A 16,613-nucleotide genomic window follows, 5' to 3' on the forward strand; every position below is an offset into this window, starting at 1 on the left:
TGCATCCCAGGTTGGGGTTGCTTCTTATGTTAAAAATAACATTTTGACAGGCTGTATAAGAAAATGTATTACTTGCAATGTAAATTAAACTTCCAGCGGCATTTCAACTCTCACTTAAAAAAATGACATTGGTGTTTTTATAGCATACAAATTAGTCTAGTATTAGACTGTTAAAAATGTTATGGTTTCTTTATAAAGAAAACAAACTTTTGATGTCACAATTTCCTTAAAAGAAGAACTCTGTTCCAAGATATTCATTTTGTACATGAGGTTGTCATGTGAATCCTCAGTTTCTTAAGAAGGTGCTCTGAAAAGGGATTTTGAATTGATTTTGTTGGTAAAATCAGGAATTAGCAATGAAAAATTATTCAGTAGAACTCCAAATGTAGCGAAATATTTGGAGGAAGCTTTCTGGGATAGATTACAGTTGAGTGCAGCTCTTATTTTCCTACCTAGCTTTAGACAAAGTAGCAGAATGAAACAAAAACTGGTGGAAGGCACTTAGATCATTGCTTTGTCTCTGGGCACAGGGGTATTAGCTCCATGAAAGGGGTACATGGAAGTAATGAGTGTATGCTTGTGGTAGTTGGTGGTAAGCTATTAGTATGCTTGAGTTAACATGAGCACAAGGCCTTTTGGATCATGACATGTCGCAAGCAGTTCTTATCATGTGGACAGCTCCATCTGCACCTTTAATATTTTATCCCCAGCAGTTCATTTGGAGTTCAGTGTGTATACACACACAGGTTACATCTGAAAATGTGAAGGGGGAGAAGCTTTCTCCTGTTGTCCCAGTGTGGCAAGGCTGCTTCTGCGTGGCTTGCAGTGATGATTCCCAGATAGAAAAGACTGAGTGAAGGGTGGAGGACGGAGGAGGATCCCCAAGGGAAGCGTGTGGCTGAGGGTGGGGGACATGTGCCGTGCAGCTAGCTTACTTTAAAGCTCTGTGTCACTCTCCTCTGTCTCATTGGATCCATGTCACCACTCCAGACTGCGTGAAAAGAGGCCTTTCAAAAGTCCTCCTGACCGTTCCCCACACCCACTATCTGAATCATGCAGACAGACAGTGGAAATAACAGTTGCGACCTGCATAACAAAACCTAGATTCATTGCGATTTGTGATATAAACCAAGGCACTCGATTCAGCATTCTTCCCCCATCCTCACATCCCTTATACAGCCTGCGTTATTGTGTTTCGCACCACGAGTTGATTGCATGAGGAGGGGTGCTATATCGATCATGGGCAGTCTTTTCATAGGAGAACACACACACATACACACACAAAATCTTTTTAGGAATGAGTGGCCATGGTCTGAGTGGCACCCACAAAGGCCATTTATTTCATTCCCTCCCACTAGGCAATGCATGGGTCTCCATTTTTCTCTTGGCAGGGTTTGTTATGCTGTAAATAACCCAGCACTTAAATGTTGAGTTTCAAAGTCTGGCTACATGTTTTGTCTTTGATAGGCACACACACTCCAATTTCATCTTTCTCAGATATTCCTCGCTTTTTTTTCTTTAAGGTTCATCTGCTCGTTTGAGTCCATGAACATGCTGGGTCGGTGTCTACTTTGTTCCAGAATAAATATTTTTTTAACTGAATTTATTTGAAGCAGCTCCTCGCTGTCGGTCCAACCAGGCTTTGTGTTTCTAAATCACAGTATTGATTTTCAAGGGAACAAAAAAGAAAAAAACTCTCAGTACGTCAGATTCTTTTTTTTTTTTCTAGGCTGTTATTTGCCACTGATTCCCTTAAGGTTTAATACACTAAAATGCTACCCCCCCACCCCCCTCCTCTCATCATCATCTCCCCTATTTTTGGTCTTTTTCCCAGTATGCAGAGGAATCAAAAAATGTACAATGCTCCCTTAAGCCTTTGTCACTGGTTATAATATTTTAGTATGTGCCTGAAATGATGCACTTGTTTTGTACAACAAGGTTTTCTTTTCCTACTTTTCCTTTTTGTTCCCCACTGAATTCCTCAGACTGAGAATGCTGTAGTCCTTTTTTTTTCCTTCTCTGGTGGATTTTAATGCTTTCCCATGCTTTTATTGATATAGAATGACACCAAATTGGGCGCCAGTTGGCCCCTCTTCTTTTGAATGGAGCCATAGATGATTATTAGATTATTAGTCTGTGAACATGTAGGACTCCCTACTCCTCCTGTTTTATTTTGAAGCTATCAAACAGGATTGACAGAATTATTTGTTTCTTTTATCAGTGTCGATTATTTATCTCTATGCCTTAACGCTGCCTTTTCTCTGATTTGACAGCTCAATTTGATCTTCCTGGTCATCACCATGTACAAAATGGTGAAGCACTCCACCACCCTGAAACCAGACTCAAGCCGATTGGAGAATATCAAGTAAGTGAAACCTCCACTGCAAAACAGCCACATCCTACTGATCAGCAATATAACACTGTTGTTATTCTGTCACCGCCCATGAAAACTAAGGCTGTTTTACTCTTGAGAAACATTTTTGAAAGAATGTATCAGAGCAAGACCTCTTTGAGCACGTCCCTTTCAGTGCATTGTCATCTCAAGCACAATGTTTCTGAAATGCTTATAGGCTTCCATTTTGTAAAATAAAACTAAAATGACATAAGTTTCACACACCATAGCTACGAGTGTTCTGAACAAGCCTACCAAATTTGAATAAAAGAGTTAAGAGCTAAAGATTTGGCACACTGTAGAGAAGGGTGTTCTTAACAAGCGTACCAAATATGACTAAAATGTTTTTAAAAATTGTATAAGATGAGGCTCTAAAATCATAAAAAATAGACACCTCCTCCAAGCTCTAGGGGATGCGTGAACATTGGAAAAGGTGGCTTTTTAGCCCATTCAGCTGAGAGGCCCTGCTTAACTGTCACCTGTGTGAGGCACAAGATGTCTCAGTTATGTGGAACCACACACGACACAACACCAAACCAGGTGGTGATGTTAGAGGACCCCGCCAGCGGCTTTGCGAGCTTGCTAGCTCGTTAACTTGTGCGCTAGTGAACGTAATAAATAGTTATCTTTGATTTAAGTGTCTCTGTTGTGTGGAGCCACCTCAGCTTGACACACGAAGGAAGCAACGGAAAATTGGAAAGCCCAACCACCTGTACGCAAGGCCACATATAGAGACACCATTGCCAACATAACCCAAAATGCATAACGCTTGAGGGAGGATGCAGTTTTTCTGGTGGCAGACATAGCTCGATGGCTAACTGCACAGTGTAGTAGAATTAGGCTAAGTTATTATTACCAATAAACTGACAATTGTGCCAAATAGCCACGAATGAAATGACAGTGCTTCGTACTTACATTTTCAGGAAGGACCGAATAATGCCAGGAAACCCAAGCGTGTACTTGGGCTTGTGTTTAACCCTGCTCAAAAAAAATTTGGACAACTGCAATGCTAAAAAAGGGCTTAACATTATATCTTAACAATTACATATTAAATTGTTGTCAATCTTTCCACATCGTTTCAGCACTTACCTTCAAACATTTAATGTATTTAGAAACAATCATCGAAATCTACTTGAAACTCAGTTTCTAGATTTCTTAATAATGTTAAGACAAAATTTTCATCAAAACACCATAACGATCAAAAATGTTACATTCTTTACATTATATTTCCTTTCTTCTTCAAAAAAAAAAAAACATGCCATTTTTGCAGTCGGCCATCTCCTGCAAACCCAGCCTTAATATCTTCTTCTGTTCGAGCAATTTTGCAACATTGAGCAGCAAGTGGCAAATGACTGAATAGCTTCTTGCTTCTACAAGTGGAGGGAGAGGCCAGAGAGTGGTGGAAAAAAGCTCTTATAAATGAAAGCATTTCAATTCGCAGTGGCAGCAATGTGCTTTGTGTCTGTAGCCCCATGCAATTCTTCCGCAAGCCATCAAGTAAGTGTCGTTTATGAGAAGCTCACATTGTTAAAATGCTAATCTGCGTTCATCGACACTCAGTATAGCGCTGCCTACTTTACAATGGGTAATTTAGACATATCCCCCACCCTCCAAACACACCACACATGCAAATTCCATTGTATTATTACTGGTGGATGCTGCATTTCATCACTAAACCGTTGAAATGCACTTGTATATTGTAGGCAAGGCTCATGACATCACTATAAAACAAATACCTTCCACCCAGTGTCGACAAATTAACTGAACGTTATTTTTCAAAGGTAATTCTGGTGCCACTGTAAGCTAATACTTACTGTAAATGCGCTGACACTGTAGTTGATTTTACCTTTTGGCTTTGACACGATAATCCTTCAAAGCAACTCTTTTGTGCTGAAAGTTTTTACAGTTTTACTACCAAGTCAATGGCTCAGAAACTCATTGCAGAGGTGGTTATTTTGTTAATTAGTTCCACTGTTTTCTAACAGTTTGACGAAAGACCAGAATGGCTTTGCCCACACATTTTCAGAAATAGGTAACATAAGATTTACTTTGGTGGTTTAATTTTACACATAATGGGTGGGCAGGCAATCAACACACTCAGATATTTTTATACAAATGATAAAATGTTAAATTTAAAAAACAGGTCATTTTAAAGAGTCTCAATTCTCAAGTGAAAAATGTTTACCACTTCAGTGTAAACCATTGAAATGTCGTTTTAGCGCTCTAATTGTGAGTCCGTTTACTACATCTACTACTACTTCACACAAGAGCAGTGTTTTATAATAACAATAATAATAACAATAATAACAACAATAAAGCTGTGCTGTGGAAAAGCTAACATACGTTCTAGAAGATTTCTTTTTAATCCCTGTTTTGAACCCAAGAAATGTCCCAATGTCTTGTGTTTTGTCTGCATTGGACAAAAGTATTGACAGGCTGCTAATCAGGGGTTAGATAGTGCTGATCTTAACAGTCCAAATGCAGGAGTCTTGGTCATTTCAATGTGCTTTTGTTATTTACTTTTCCTGACAAATGTGTGCTCTGTGGTGAAAATGAAATCAAGAAGAGCAGAGAGGAAAACTGCTTATATACTTGCCTGGTTATAGCGGTACCACTCTCATATTTAGGAAACCACGATTTGTACCTTTGTTTTGTGTGTATTACTGCAGAGCCATTCAGTATATTAATAGCTGCATTGTGGTCTTTTTGTTTGTGTTCACATGGCACAGTCGTTGCTCCAGTATCTCTGCATGTTGCATGTAAAAGCAAATTTAACACACAGCCTTTCCTTTCTCTTCTGTCACTCTCTTCTCTGTGGTGCAATCCATGCCAGTAATTATCACGTTTGTGACGGCTACTATAATACCGATTTGCCTGGGTAAGCTTTGACCTCGGCTAATTTTACAAACATACACATGCACACACACACTTATTCGTGGAAATGTAACAACATTGTCAAACTCAGCCTAAGAATGCTGTAATTGATTCAATAAAATGTCTCCTAAACTTCGCAGACTAACCTTCACTGTGGCCTAATTGTGCTTTTCTCTTCCTGCTTCTCATGCTAGCTATGAAGATAATAAACAGTTTATCAAGTAAGGACCCATTGATCAGAACCCCTCAACTTCTCCTTATACAGTATCTACAGTATTTCCTCTGCTGCCTATTTCTCTTTCCTGTTTCAAGTTGTTACCGGGTCATCCCTCCTCTCCCAGGCAGCAACCTCTAACCGAGTCATTGTCTGTCCTTGTGAATGCCTCCTCTCACCATGTACATCATGTCGTTGTTTCTACGTTTGTAGTTGCTTCACACACCGCGTGGTATACGCCCTTTCTCCTTGAACTCTTTCCTCATCTGCTGAGAGTTACTTGAAAGGTTCAGATACACGTACAGTAGATATCATCTCCTCGGACTGCATTGTTTAAAACATACTCTGTTGTATATGAAAAATATTAAAATGGCAATTTTACAGGTAAGTATAGGTACGTATCAATATTTATACTACATCACCAAAAATATTCTAGTGGGGTGAGCAAATTTTGGTCCGGATCAAGGAAATAATTTGCCCTAATTTGCATCCATTTCATATCAAGCTGACTAGCAGAGAACAACAATGAGAAACACATGGAGTGATATTTTTCTGTTAAAAGGCCTTGAAAGATTCCGCACCCTAGTCAGTTCCATTCTCATTACCTCCAACGAATACCACACAGCATGTGGCAGTATTACGCTTTGATTTTAATTTGTTGGAGAATTTAGTGATTTAACTGTTTTATTCAAAAGCTTGATTACATTCTCACAGAACAGTAAATTTTGATGCAGCTCTGAAACAATGTAATCACTACACTGAAAATAAAAGTTGGAAAGAAAAAGTTGGAATGCGTCAAGAAAGCAGAGTAAGGTCTGTGGTGGCCAGAGTGACAGTCTAGATTTATTGTTTTTCTCTTATCCGATTTACAGCTATCCGTCCTCTTTTCCCAGCTTTGGTCCCAGTTATCCATTTGTCTGAGAAGTGTAAGCTATGTATACAGAATTTAATGTTTTCTTCTGTTTGGTTTTGTTGTCTTCCAGGACCTGGGTCATAGGGGCATTTGCTCTGCTCTGTTTGCTGGGCCTGACGTGGTCCTTTGGTCTCTTCTTCATCAATGAGGCCTCCATTGTCATGGCGTACCTCTTCACCATATTTAATGCCTTCCAGGGAATGTTTATCTTCATTTTCCACTGTCTCCTCCAGAAAAAGGTAGGTTTCATGTTGTCAGCAGCACTTTAGCGCATCTTGAAGATTTCTGGTAAGGCCGGTGTTTGTTTGCTCTCGTAGGTCCGCAAAGAGTACAGCAAGTGCTTCCGTCACACGTACTGTTGTGGAAGGCTGCCAACTGAGAGCTCGCACGGCTCTGCAAAGACTTCCACTACACGGACAAGCGCACGCTACTCCTCTGGTACCCAGGTATATGTCACATAAGATCTTTTACAAGCCACAGCCTATAAATTACCCAAGATCCTTTTTTTTCTGGCCTGCCCTCTTAAGCTTCCGGCACTTTTCTCACTAACGTCTTGTGCATGTGAAATAGAACTGCACTTTTGTTCTGTATCATAACATATTCCACTGGGGATCAAGCCAAAATGATGTACTTGCCCTCGGTGTCTTTGCTTGACACCTTTAAGTTCTGAATATAGATCGGGGAAAAGGACAGGTATTTTACACAATGTTTAAATTAAAGTCAATCACAGTCTGTTCTGTGATGCTGGTTGACATTCAAGTGGATTTTCCAGTTAAACACAGAATAATAACGCTACATAAAACTAAAATATACTGTATATATATCCCCTGCGATTGGCTGGCAACCACTTCTCGCCTAAATATAGCCAGGGTAAGCCCCAACACACCTCCAACTCCAGTGAGGATAAGCAGGACTGAAAATGGATCTATTGATAGAGAACTACTCGTATAGATACACAACAAATTGATGAATAACTACTTTTGAAAGTAGAAGCCTATAAAACTTGATTTTTCTGACTATTATTAAAAACATTTTAAAAAGCTGCATTGCCAACAAAAAATGAAATGTATAAAGGTTATTACAACTACAATTTGCAATTTTGATATTTTTGCAAGAAACGTAGTTGACACACATGATTTGTTTTCTCTGGTCACATAAAATGATGTGGCAGGCTGGATATGGCCCCCAAACCAGCCTTGCTCTTGCAAAACCGAAACACGTGCACACTTCAATGGCAGTGTTGAATATGCTCGCCTAGTGAGTTGTGCTATAGTGGAAGTCTTTTTGGAAGTAGCTTGGCTACCCATAACCTACATACTGTTTCTTCTGTGGGCCACAAATGAGTTTGCATGCAGAATTACCAGTACGTCTCTTGGTTGCAGACAAGTGGTGCTCTCTCGTAATTTCCACAAAATCAACCAATTTCGAAACGATTAAGCAAAAAATTATACCCTTACTCAATAGAAACTCTCTTATAATGGGACATAGTTTACCAATGCAACTCTTTCTCGGCTTTATGACTTTAAGGGGCCACAGTAAACGTGGAATATCATTTAAAATTGTCCACAGTTTCTTGACTTCTAGCTGTTTTTCTGCCGAGAGGTCTGAAATCAGGTCATTCAAATTTCTCGAGTATGTCTACGTCCTGACCAAAGATCTCTTCCTTCACTTTGTGCTCCCAAGCCAACACTGTCAACATAACAAAAAATATGTTCTCACAAGAGGACAGCCAATCATATGGATAGGGGTGGTCCTAACCAAATATGGGCAAAGCGGATTACAAGAATGGGTCAAACAAAAGTCAGACAGGCTTTTCTGGACACTCATATGACAAAACGGAGTTGTTTTTTTCAATGAAATTAACTGTTCCATGATAGAAAGTCACTCTTTGAAGGTCTAAATAGCCAAAATATGGGACCTATAATGTGTACCACTGACGAAAACTGAAGACATTCACTTTCAAAAAATATTTTATGATAAGACAGCATTAACACTGTCCTCACCTCACTGTAATTCTAAAATGTGTGTGGAAGAAGATGGTGCACACACGCAAATAAATGAAACTAGATATGAGCAGCAGGCTTGTTTAAACTCCTAATAACTGTCCCTTGTTGACCTGACAGAGTCGAATCAGGAGAATGTGGAATGACACCGTAAGAAAGCAATCTGAGTCTTCCTTTATCTCAGGTGACATCAACAGCACCTCCACCCTTAACCAAGGTCAGTTCACACCTCATTTCTCTCCACATCTCTCACACACACTCCTATGCACGCATTTCATCACCTGGTTTAAAAATACTCCTCCATGCCGCCGCAAAGGATGGTACCTTGGTAATCATAATAAATGGCTGCAGCTTTAAAAGCCAGCAGCGCAGTTAGAAAAGGGAAAAGAAATTATCTCAGCCTTCCGTCTAGTCCCCATTGTGTCCGCAAAGGATTACAAAAATCCGTTCTCAAACAATCTGGCCAGTCAGTCTTAAAGTGGGGCGAGGTTAGAGCATTTCTTATTCAGGTATGTCCAAATGACATGAAGTAAACATGCACAGCTCATCAGTAGACAAAACTAAAAATGAGGAACTTATTTTAAGAAAGCAGCCATCCGTTGCCTGGCATCTAAGATGACCTCGGTTACTTTCAAGGGGAAAACGGAGGGGGCAATAAAAGAACTGTCATTTATTATTTAGCTTGAGCACAAATATGATGATGAGAAGATGATGTTCAACTCTGGCTGACCCGGAACGCTTAGCGTGTTGTCTGGCTTTTTGCTGCCTCCTAAATGGCTTTCCGAGCATGCGAAGGCAAAGCGGGCACATTCTGAGGTAGTGAGCATTTCATCCTACTTCGATGCCAATTCCTGCACATCTCTTCTTTCACTTTTTTTTTTTTTACTGTTACTTCTTGCACGGTAACTCACTGCATATCCAGCTACAAGGCAAAATTTGACTCATCATGCACCTCGCTTTTCTCCCCACAGTGGAGAACTCTGACGTCGTTAATCTAAAGGTTGGATATTGTTCACTCTGGGGTGTAGAAACCTAGTTAACCTGGAGAGTCGGTGCACTAAACGTGGGGTCTATCTACTTGAAGCACTTCCTGTCATTAAAAGCATCCCTGAAGTCTTCCCAACATGACAGATGGCATTTAACACAGGTGATTAATGGTACTGGAGATGCCTTCATTCTTTGAAACATATGAGAAGATGGTTTAAAAAAATGGAATAATGGACAGGAAAATGTGGTTTGGAGGCAAATGTAAAGTTTAAATGATAATATAAAAAAGGCTATTGTGTAATAGGTTGAGAGCTCCACTTTCGCATTGTTAGCTAATGAGGGCATGACCTGGAAATGTGATACACTAGAAAGTACTTGGAAAAGTGCATACACTTTCACCATAAAATGAGAAAGGTGTTGGAATAACTACAACTGTGCCGAATTAATTTTGAAGAGTTATTTTAATGACCTTCTTCAAAGCAATCATTTTTATGACGGAAAACCGTGAATGGTAGGCTACGAACAACTAGGACAATCAAGTAAGATGACAAAAGCATGGACAATTTCCATTTGAGTGTGGACTAGGTGAATACAGAAATTTATATTCTATATTTCAGTCATAAGAGTCAATGTCTATTTAAAAAAATGGGAGAGTACATTTCTTTACAGTGCTCACTACTGACGACTGACTTGTAGTTGGTCGAGTTGCAAGCCTTGCCCATTGGACCCTTGTTGATTGCCTGCTACTTTTTATTTACCATTTTCATGAAAATGATCTGGTAAAGGAAGGGATTTGTTTATTTGCATTTCTGTGTTGTTCTCATCTATATTAAGCTGCAAAAACACCCTGCAACTATAGTATTTTGTTTGCATAGAGTGCCAGTACCATGTCCAAGTACACCAACTGTTTGCCCTCCCAGTCTTATTTTTATGGTTCAGGCTGTGTATATTCAGAAGTAGAGTTTCAGATATTGGTGAACTGTGTCAATCTATAGAATATTACACTTGGCAAAACTCTTGTCCTCAATTCTTGCTCCTCTCACATGTTGGCACGTTCTTCAGCGTAGCTCAAATAATTACTCTCTGAATGTGGCCTTCGTTTATTACTTTTACTGTTGGCTGAGTGTACGTTCTCCTCTTGTGTCTTTCAACTCCAGGAATGACTGGGAATTATCTATTAACAAATCCTCTTCTTCGACCACAAGGGTCTAACAACCCTTATAACACCTTACTGGCTGAAACAGTTGTGTGTAACACTCCCACGGCTCCAGTCTTTAACTCTCCAGGTGCGCTTACTCATATTATCACTCACTTGTTTCTTTTTTTGTTGTTTTCTGCACTTCTTTCTCCCTCCTTCTAAACATAGGTTTAAAGTTCATCATGCTTAAGTGTAGATTTGACCAGCTGAACAAATGGCAGGATGTCCTAGACTGTTCCGTCATCATACTTGTCCCCCCTTTGTCTGTCTCCCATCAATTTCTCAAATTGAAAGAGCTTTATTGTTCGACTCCTGAGATTGTAGTGTAAACTGCATTAGCAATGTTAACAGGTCATTTGTTATTATGAGTGTTTTCAAGGGTCATTCACCCTTAAAACATGTCAAATCTTTAACATTACAACATATGGATTTCATACAAATGAGGGTAACGCATGTATCAATACATTTTTTCACTACCCATCGGCATGCTGTGAAGGCCGTTACAGTTAAGCCCAAAATTATTCACACCCTGGCCATTTTATTTTGAGTAATCTTTTGTCTTGTAACTGGAAATGGCACAAGAATGTGAATGATTGACATTCTGAAAACATGCATGCCAATATTAAAAAAATGATAGTTGGTTAGAATTTGTAGATTATGTTTCCAGGATCCTTTGGCATAAGGTAAAATACTCCTCATAATTGTCAGGGAAATTAATCCTTTGAAAATGTAAAATTCAATGAAAATTGGGATTTATTTTTTTTTTATTATTATTTTCAGCTAAATTTCTCTCTTTTTACATTTTTGTGTCATTTCCAGTCAGAAGACACCCGTTCACAAATCAAAATTCACTTCTGCAAAAAACAAAAAAAAAGGTCTATCTGGGCTTAACTGTATGATGTTCCCCCGTCATGTTTGAACCTGAAATGGCGTCTTGTGATGTTTCTATGCTTTTCCCTTGTGCTTCCCTCTAGTGACCTACAGAGAGACAAGTATGGGAGTCAAACTTAACTTTGCCTATCAAATGTAAATTTTTATCAGCATGCTTACTTGAAAAAAAAAAAAAGTAAAGAAAACATCCCACCCCTTCCCCACCACAGGCACTTTTACTGTTCACCTTAGCCCATTAACACACACACACAATGAGCAAGTGGTTCACAAAGTGTTGAAAGGAATTGTTTTGAAAATGACAATATTTTAGAGGTACGATCATTTTTCCATATTTTCTGTCCAACTGTGGCACTCAGCAATGACAGAGTCCAGTAGAGCTCATCCAGCACCTTTTCACATTCATTTTTCCCGTGGTAAACATCCGCCTGTCGTGGCAGCAGCTGTTTAATTTCCTCTAAATTTTTCCTTTTTTTTTCTTTCTACCTCTCAGTCAGTGACGCATCTCTGCTTTTGACATTCCAAAATCTGTTCACCCTCCTTCTATTTTCTTCCTTTCTTGATTTAAAGAATATATAGTAAAATTAACCCCTTGCTAATGCTGACATCTGCTTTCGTGCGAGCAGTCACATTGGCCTTTATCTCCTCTCTCCATCATCGAATGACTAATATTTATCTTTTTCGGTGCTGCTTTGCATGACCTCCGTGCATTGAGGAATTCCTAACATGACTGCATCTGACCTCTGCAGTGCTTGTGTTATTCCTCAGCTGCTCTCCCAGTGACTGGTGTCTCACTGGGAACTGCCACTGTGACGAATGCCGAGTGCTGGCTTGCTGGCGATCTCTGACCTTAGCCAGCTATGGGCGCGCAAGCTGCCCATATGGACAGAATGTATACCTAATTGGAAAAAAAACAACAACTGAGACAAGCGATTTAATATCGATTTTATAGTTGCTATGCAGTTGTGTTCGGTAAAACAGAGCTGACTTTTAAAATGTGGTTGAAGCTCAAAATCCTTAACATAGATTTTTTTTTTTTTTTTTACAATAATGCATTTCACAAAAGCATTGGGAATTATGGACGTTGCTTTATAAATGCATATATAAAGAAAAAATATCAAATGTGTGATTGTTTACAAGCATTTCCTAAAATGAAAAATGCTTGCCATGTATTTTCGTTTGAATCAATGAACAAGTGTTTAGCTCCACATGCATGGGTTGCGAACTGGGCGATTGGACTACGTTCCACCAATCTTCTGAGTTTCTTGATTCCACCTCAGAATCTGCATGTTTTGCCAACCCGCAAATTCTCTATTGGATCAAAGTCTGGGAATTGGGTTAATTACTCCATAACATTGTTTTTGTTTACCTGAAACCAAGACGCTGCTTGTTTAGTTTTTGTTTGAACATAAATTTCTCTTTGGCATGTTGTAACTATATTTATGAATTTAAGTGTTAAGCCTTGACAAAGATTTTGAGTTTCAAGCACACCGCCATTGTTATGAACACAACTTTACTTGGAAGCTGATTTGATTTGCTGAACCTTTGCTCTTGCTCTGTTGCAGTTCAAACCGTATTTCTTTAATTTTGGTCACTCTTTGGAGTGATTTTTCTTCATGTTACAATAAATCATTTTACTTTCTTTTGTACATCAGCTGCTCTTAGACCCGATAGGCTGAGCAGGCAGACATGAAGTGAGTCTTTTCACCTGCTGTGTGTGGTGATGGTGGAGTGCTGCTTGTGGGCTCCCCGTGTAGTGAGAACAAAGATGGCTGTCTCATGTTTACACATGACTACGTTTCCTTTTTTGTCATTCCTCTGTCTTTGTGCTTCTTCTCTCCCCTGCACATCCAACTTATTTGGTGTAATGTAGCTTGCCCGTCTGTAGACCTTCACTCTGCCCAGTGTTTCGTCATGGTGTTTACCAGTTGGTTTTCTTAATGTTGTTTGGGATCCCTTTTCATGGCCTAGTCTCTTTGTGGCATACTAATACACACAAAGCTGACTTTGAATGAATTACAGTTGAAACAAAGCTGAGGAAGTACAAAAAAATAAATAAATTCTTGAAAGGCATGCAAAGCATTGTGCCAAACTAACAGGTGTATGGCATGGCATATTGTTAACTACATGCATCCTAAACAGCATTAAATCATTAATTCAGCAGTAGTGTGCGATTAAGATGTTAAATAACAGAAAATCATTATCTTTTTCTGCAGGGCACTCACTGAACAATGTGGTGAGGGATACAAGTGCAATGGATACTCTACCGCTAAATGGTAACTTTAACAACAGCTACTCACTCCGCAGTGCGGACTTCGGCGACAGTGTACAGGTGGTCGACTGCGGACTCAGTCTGGACGACGCTGCCTTCGAGAAAATGATCATCTCTGAGCTTGTACACAACAACTTGCGTGCCTATAACAAAAGCCACCAACAGCAGCCCCCCAATTTGATTCAACCGCCCCACCTCCACCACCATCCGCCGGCGCCTATGCTGTACCACCACCATCACCACCACCACAAGGCGGAGCGGGCTCCCCCCAAGGTGACGGTGGTGGGTGGCAGTAGCAGCGACGACGACGCCATCGTTGCCGACTCTTCTTCTTTGGTCCACATGGGCGAAGCGGCGGGCCTCGAACTGCAACATCAGCACCAGCTGGAGGCGCCGCTCATCCCCCAGCGGACGCACTCACTTCTGTATGCCCCCGAGAAGAAGCTGAGGACCAACGGGGAAGCGGAAACCTTTGCGGGCCAGCAGACACCCGACAACAACGACCAAGATAGTTTGCAGTCCCCAAACAGAGACTCCTTGTACACTAGCATGCCGAATCTGAGGGACTCTCCTTATCCCGAGAGTAGTGCAGAAGTTGTGGAAGACTTGTCCCCATCCAAGCAAAGCGACAATGAAGACATTTACTACAAGAGCATGCCTAACTTGGGAGCTGGCCACCAGCTGCAGGCCTACTACCAGATAGGCAAAGGAACTAGTGATGGTTACATCATTCCCATCACGAAAGAAGGCTGCATACCGGAGGGCGATGTACGGGAAGGACAGATGCAGCTAGTCACAAGCCTTTAAATGTATTCAGATGAGCACCCAAACCTCCTCCTGACCATTTTCAGCCGTGAACATTAGTGGACAAACTAGTGAAGGAAGTAGAAGGCGTGTCATTTGAACTAGCCATTGACCACTCTTTTTCCCCAAATAGGTTCACTCTTCTGCTCTTTTCAGCCATTCCTGTGCAAGGTTTTAATAAAGGTGTACATAAAATACAGAGTCAGATTTTCATTTTTAGAGATAAGCCAATTATGTATTTAAATGTGCTGCTGCTGTCAAAAATGTACGGTACCCTAATAGACACACACAGAAAAAAATTCTAATCAAGAACCATTACTTGACTCCTCAGAAAAGCATTTAACAAGGTTGTACATAAACTTCCAAACATACTGTGTTTTTGTTTAGTTTTGTTGTTGTTGTTGTTTTGTTTTTTGATTGTGAATGAAATGACACTCCTGGGCCAGGACATAGACTCAAGCCTGTACAGACTTTTTATATTACTGTATATTTATGGTCCTGGTCGTCCTTCATCCCCATGCTGTTTTGATTGTATGACCACTAGCAATCAAGCCCCTGGCCTTATATTTTCTCAACTGTACATTGAACTGTAGTCAAGAGTAATGGCTAAAAATATATATTTTGTTGTATTGCTGGTGTAATATACAGATTATTGGGAAAACATAATTATGAAGAAATTGTTTAATTGCAAAATATAACATTTGAGGGACTCTTGTCTAGAGCTTATACATAGTGCTTCTGACCATTGATTCAAAGTGAGTTTGAACATTAGCCGCAAATGTAAAGAAAGAAATATACCTAAAAAAAAAACATACACAGATGCTTCATCACTTTTACCACATGTGAACAGTGTTTATACTGTCTGCTTTTCATTGATATCACCGACTCGAACGTTGATTTGATTTTGCCAGAGTGGAATTACTTTCTGCATAAGTACAGTACATATTTTAATTGGTGTGACAATGTGATGGGCAGTTGGAAAATGAAGGGTTATTTTGGGTTGTTGTTAATCAGTAAACTACTTTCACTGCCTTGCTTTAAACAGTTTATTTATTACATCTTTCTTTTTAAATAATGGGTATTATTTCCCAGCACTGGTATATGTACTGTACTGCACTGTAGCTCATGATTTTGTGTAATCATATTACAATGGGCTCTCCACTCTAAGACTGATGTAAAGTTCAACACTTGTTTGAAAAATATAATAAATGTGAGATTTTTTTTCAAATGCTATGTTGCTTATTAATGGTGTGTTTGCTACAACGACTCATCAGATAGCATTGACTAATCTTATTTTGCTATGAATAAAGTATAATTTTGTCTCAGGTTGTAGGTCCTGAGCACCTTGAAAGGTAAATTGGTGAATTGATGTCTAATTCGTTTTTTTTTTTTGTCTCTTGAATACCTGCACAGTTTGAAAGCGCTCCATTCACCACATTTGTCATAGAAGCCAAATCTGTCCATGTTTTTCTAAGCAACTCAGGTAGGAAAATTGCAATGTAAATGGTTGTGTGGTTGTAACACTAATAAAGGTTCGATGACTCTGATTTTCCATTTAGTATATTCTTGAATGAGGCCTAGTTTTGGCGCAGTCAAAGTGGGCTACATGAATCTTGTTGGATTAGCGTATGGGAGTGGATCTACAGTGCGAACAACTGGTCAGTGTTACACTTGGCTGTGCTTGTAGACCTTACATTACACAATATGAGTTCATATTTGCTCTAATTGTCTTGCGGCAGAAGCCTACACTCAGTTCCTGCTCAAGTTACATCTCGGGTAATGGTCATTTTAAAAAGAACTGCAATTTAAAACCAGTTGAGGAGGGCTGACAAGATCTCAATGGAGAAGCTGGAATTTGCACTGAGTTTGTAGTGTAGTAAACGGCTTAGACCTTTAAAAAATAATCAACGGTTTGTCAGAGCCTCACGTCATGACACTGAGTGGGCTATTGTTTTGACTTGAAGCACAATTAGGTGGCATTTAAAAAGTGGAGCAACTGACACATTTTAGAAATAATTACACATAGGTAGCCAAGTGCCCCCCCCCCATAAAAAAAATCAAAAGTGGG

At 39.7% G+C, this 16,613-nt stretch overlaps 1 protein-coding gene across 9 annotated transcripts in view; it reads left to right on the forward strand.

Annotated features, from left to right (window-relative positions):
- Positions 1-16,022, forward strand: part of adgrl2a (adhesion G protein-coupled receptor L2a) — a 132,505-nt gene extending 116,483 nt beyond the window's left edge. For 3 of the 9 annotated variants that reach the window (XM_061824782.1, XM_061824781.1, XM_061824784.1), the window contains 6 exons: positions 2,274-2,365; positions 6,464-6,632; positions 6,711-6,839; positions 8,517-8,613; positions 10,541-10,669; positions 13,686-16,022. In XM_061824782.1, the coding sequence (XP_061680766.1) occupies positions 2,274-2,365; positions 6,464-6,632; positions 6,711-6,839; positions 8,517-8,613; positions 10,541-10,669; positions 13,686-14,548 (1,479 nt within the window). In that variant the 3' untranslated portion in view covers positions 14,549-16,022. Of the gene's footprint in view, positions 1-2,273; positions 2,366-6,463; positions 6,633-6,710; positions 6,840-8,516; positions 8,614-9,367; positions 9,464-10,540; positions 10,670-13,124; positions 13,164-13,685 lie in introns of those variants that run through there. The other 6 variants (XM_061824785.1, XM_061824790.1, XM_061824787.1 and 3 more) reach the window with 5 other exon arrangements.
- Positions 16,023-16,613: the final 591 nt, after the last annotated feature.

The sequence above is a fragment of the Syngnathoides biaculeatus genome, chromosome 7 (assembly GCF_019802595.1).
Source record: "Syngnathoides biaculeatus isolate LvHL_M chromosome 7, ASM1980259v1, whole genome shotgun sequence".
NCBI lineage: Eukaryota > Metazoa > Chordata > Actinopteri > Syngnathiformes > Syngnathidae > Syngnathoides > Syngnathoides biaculeatus.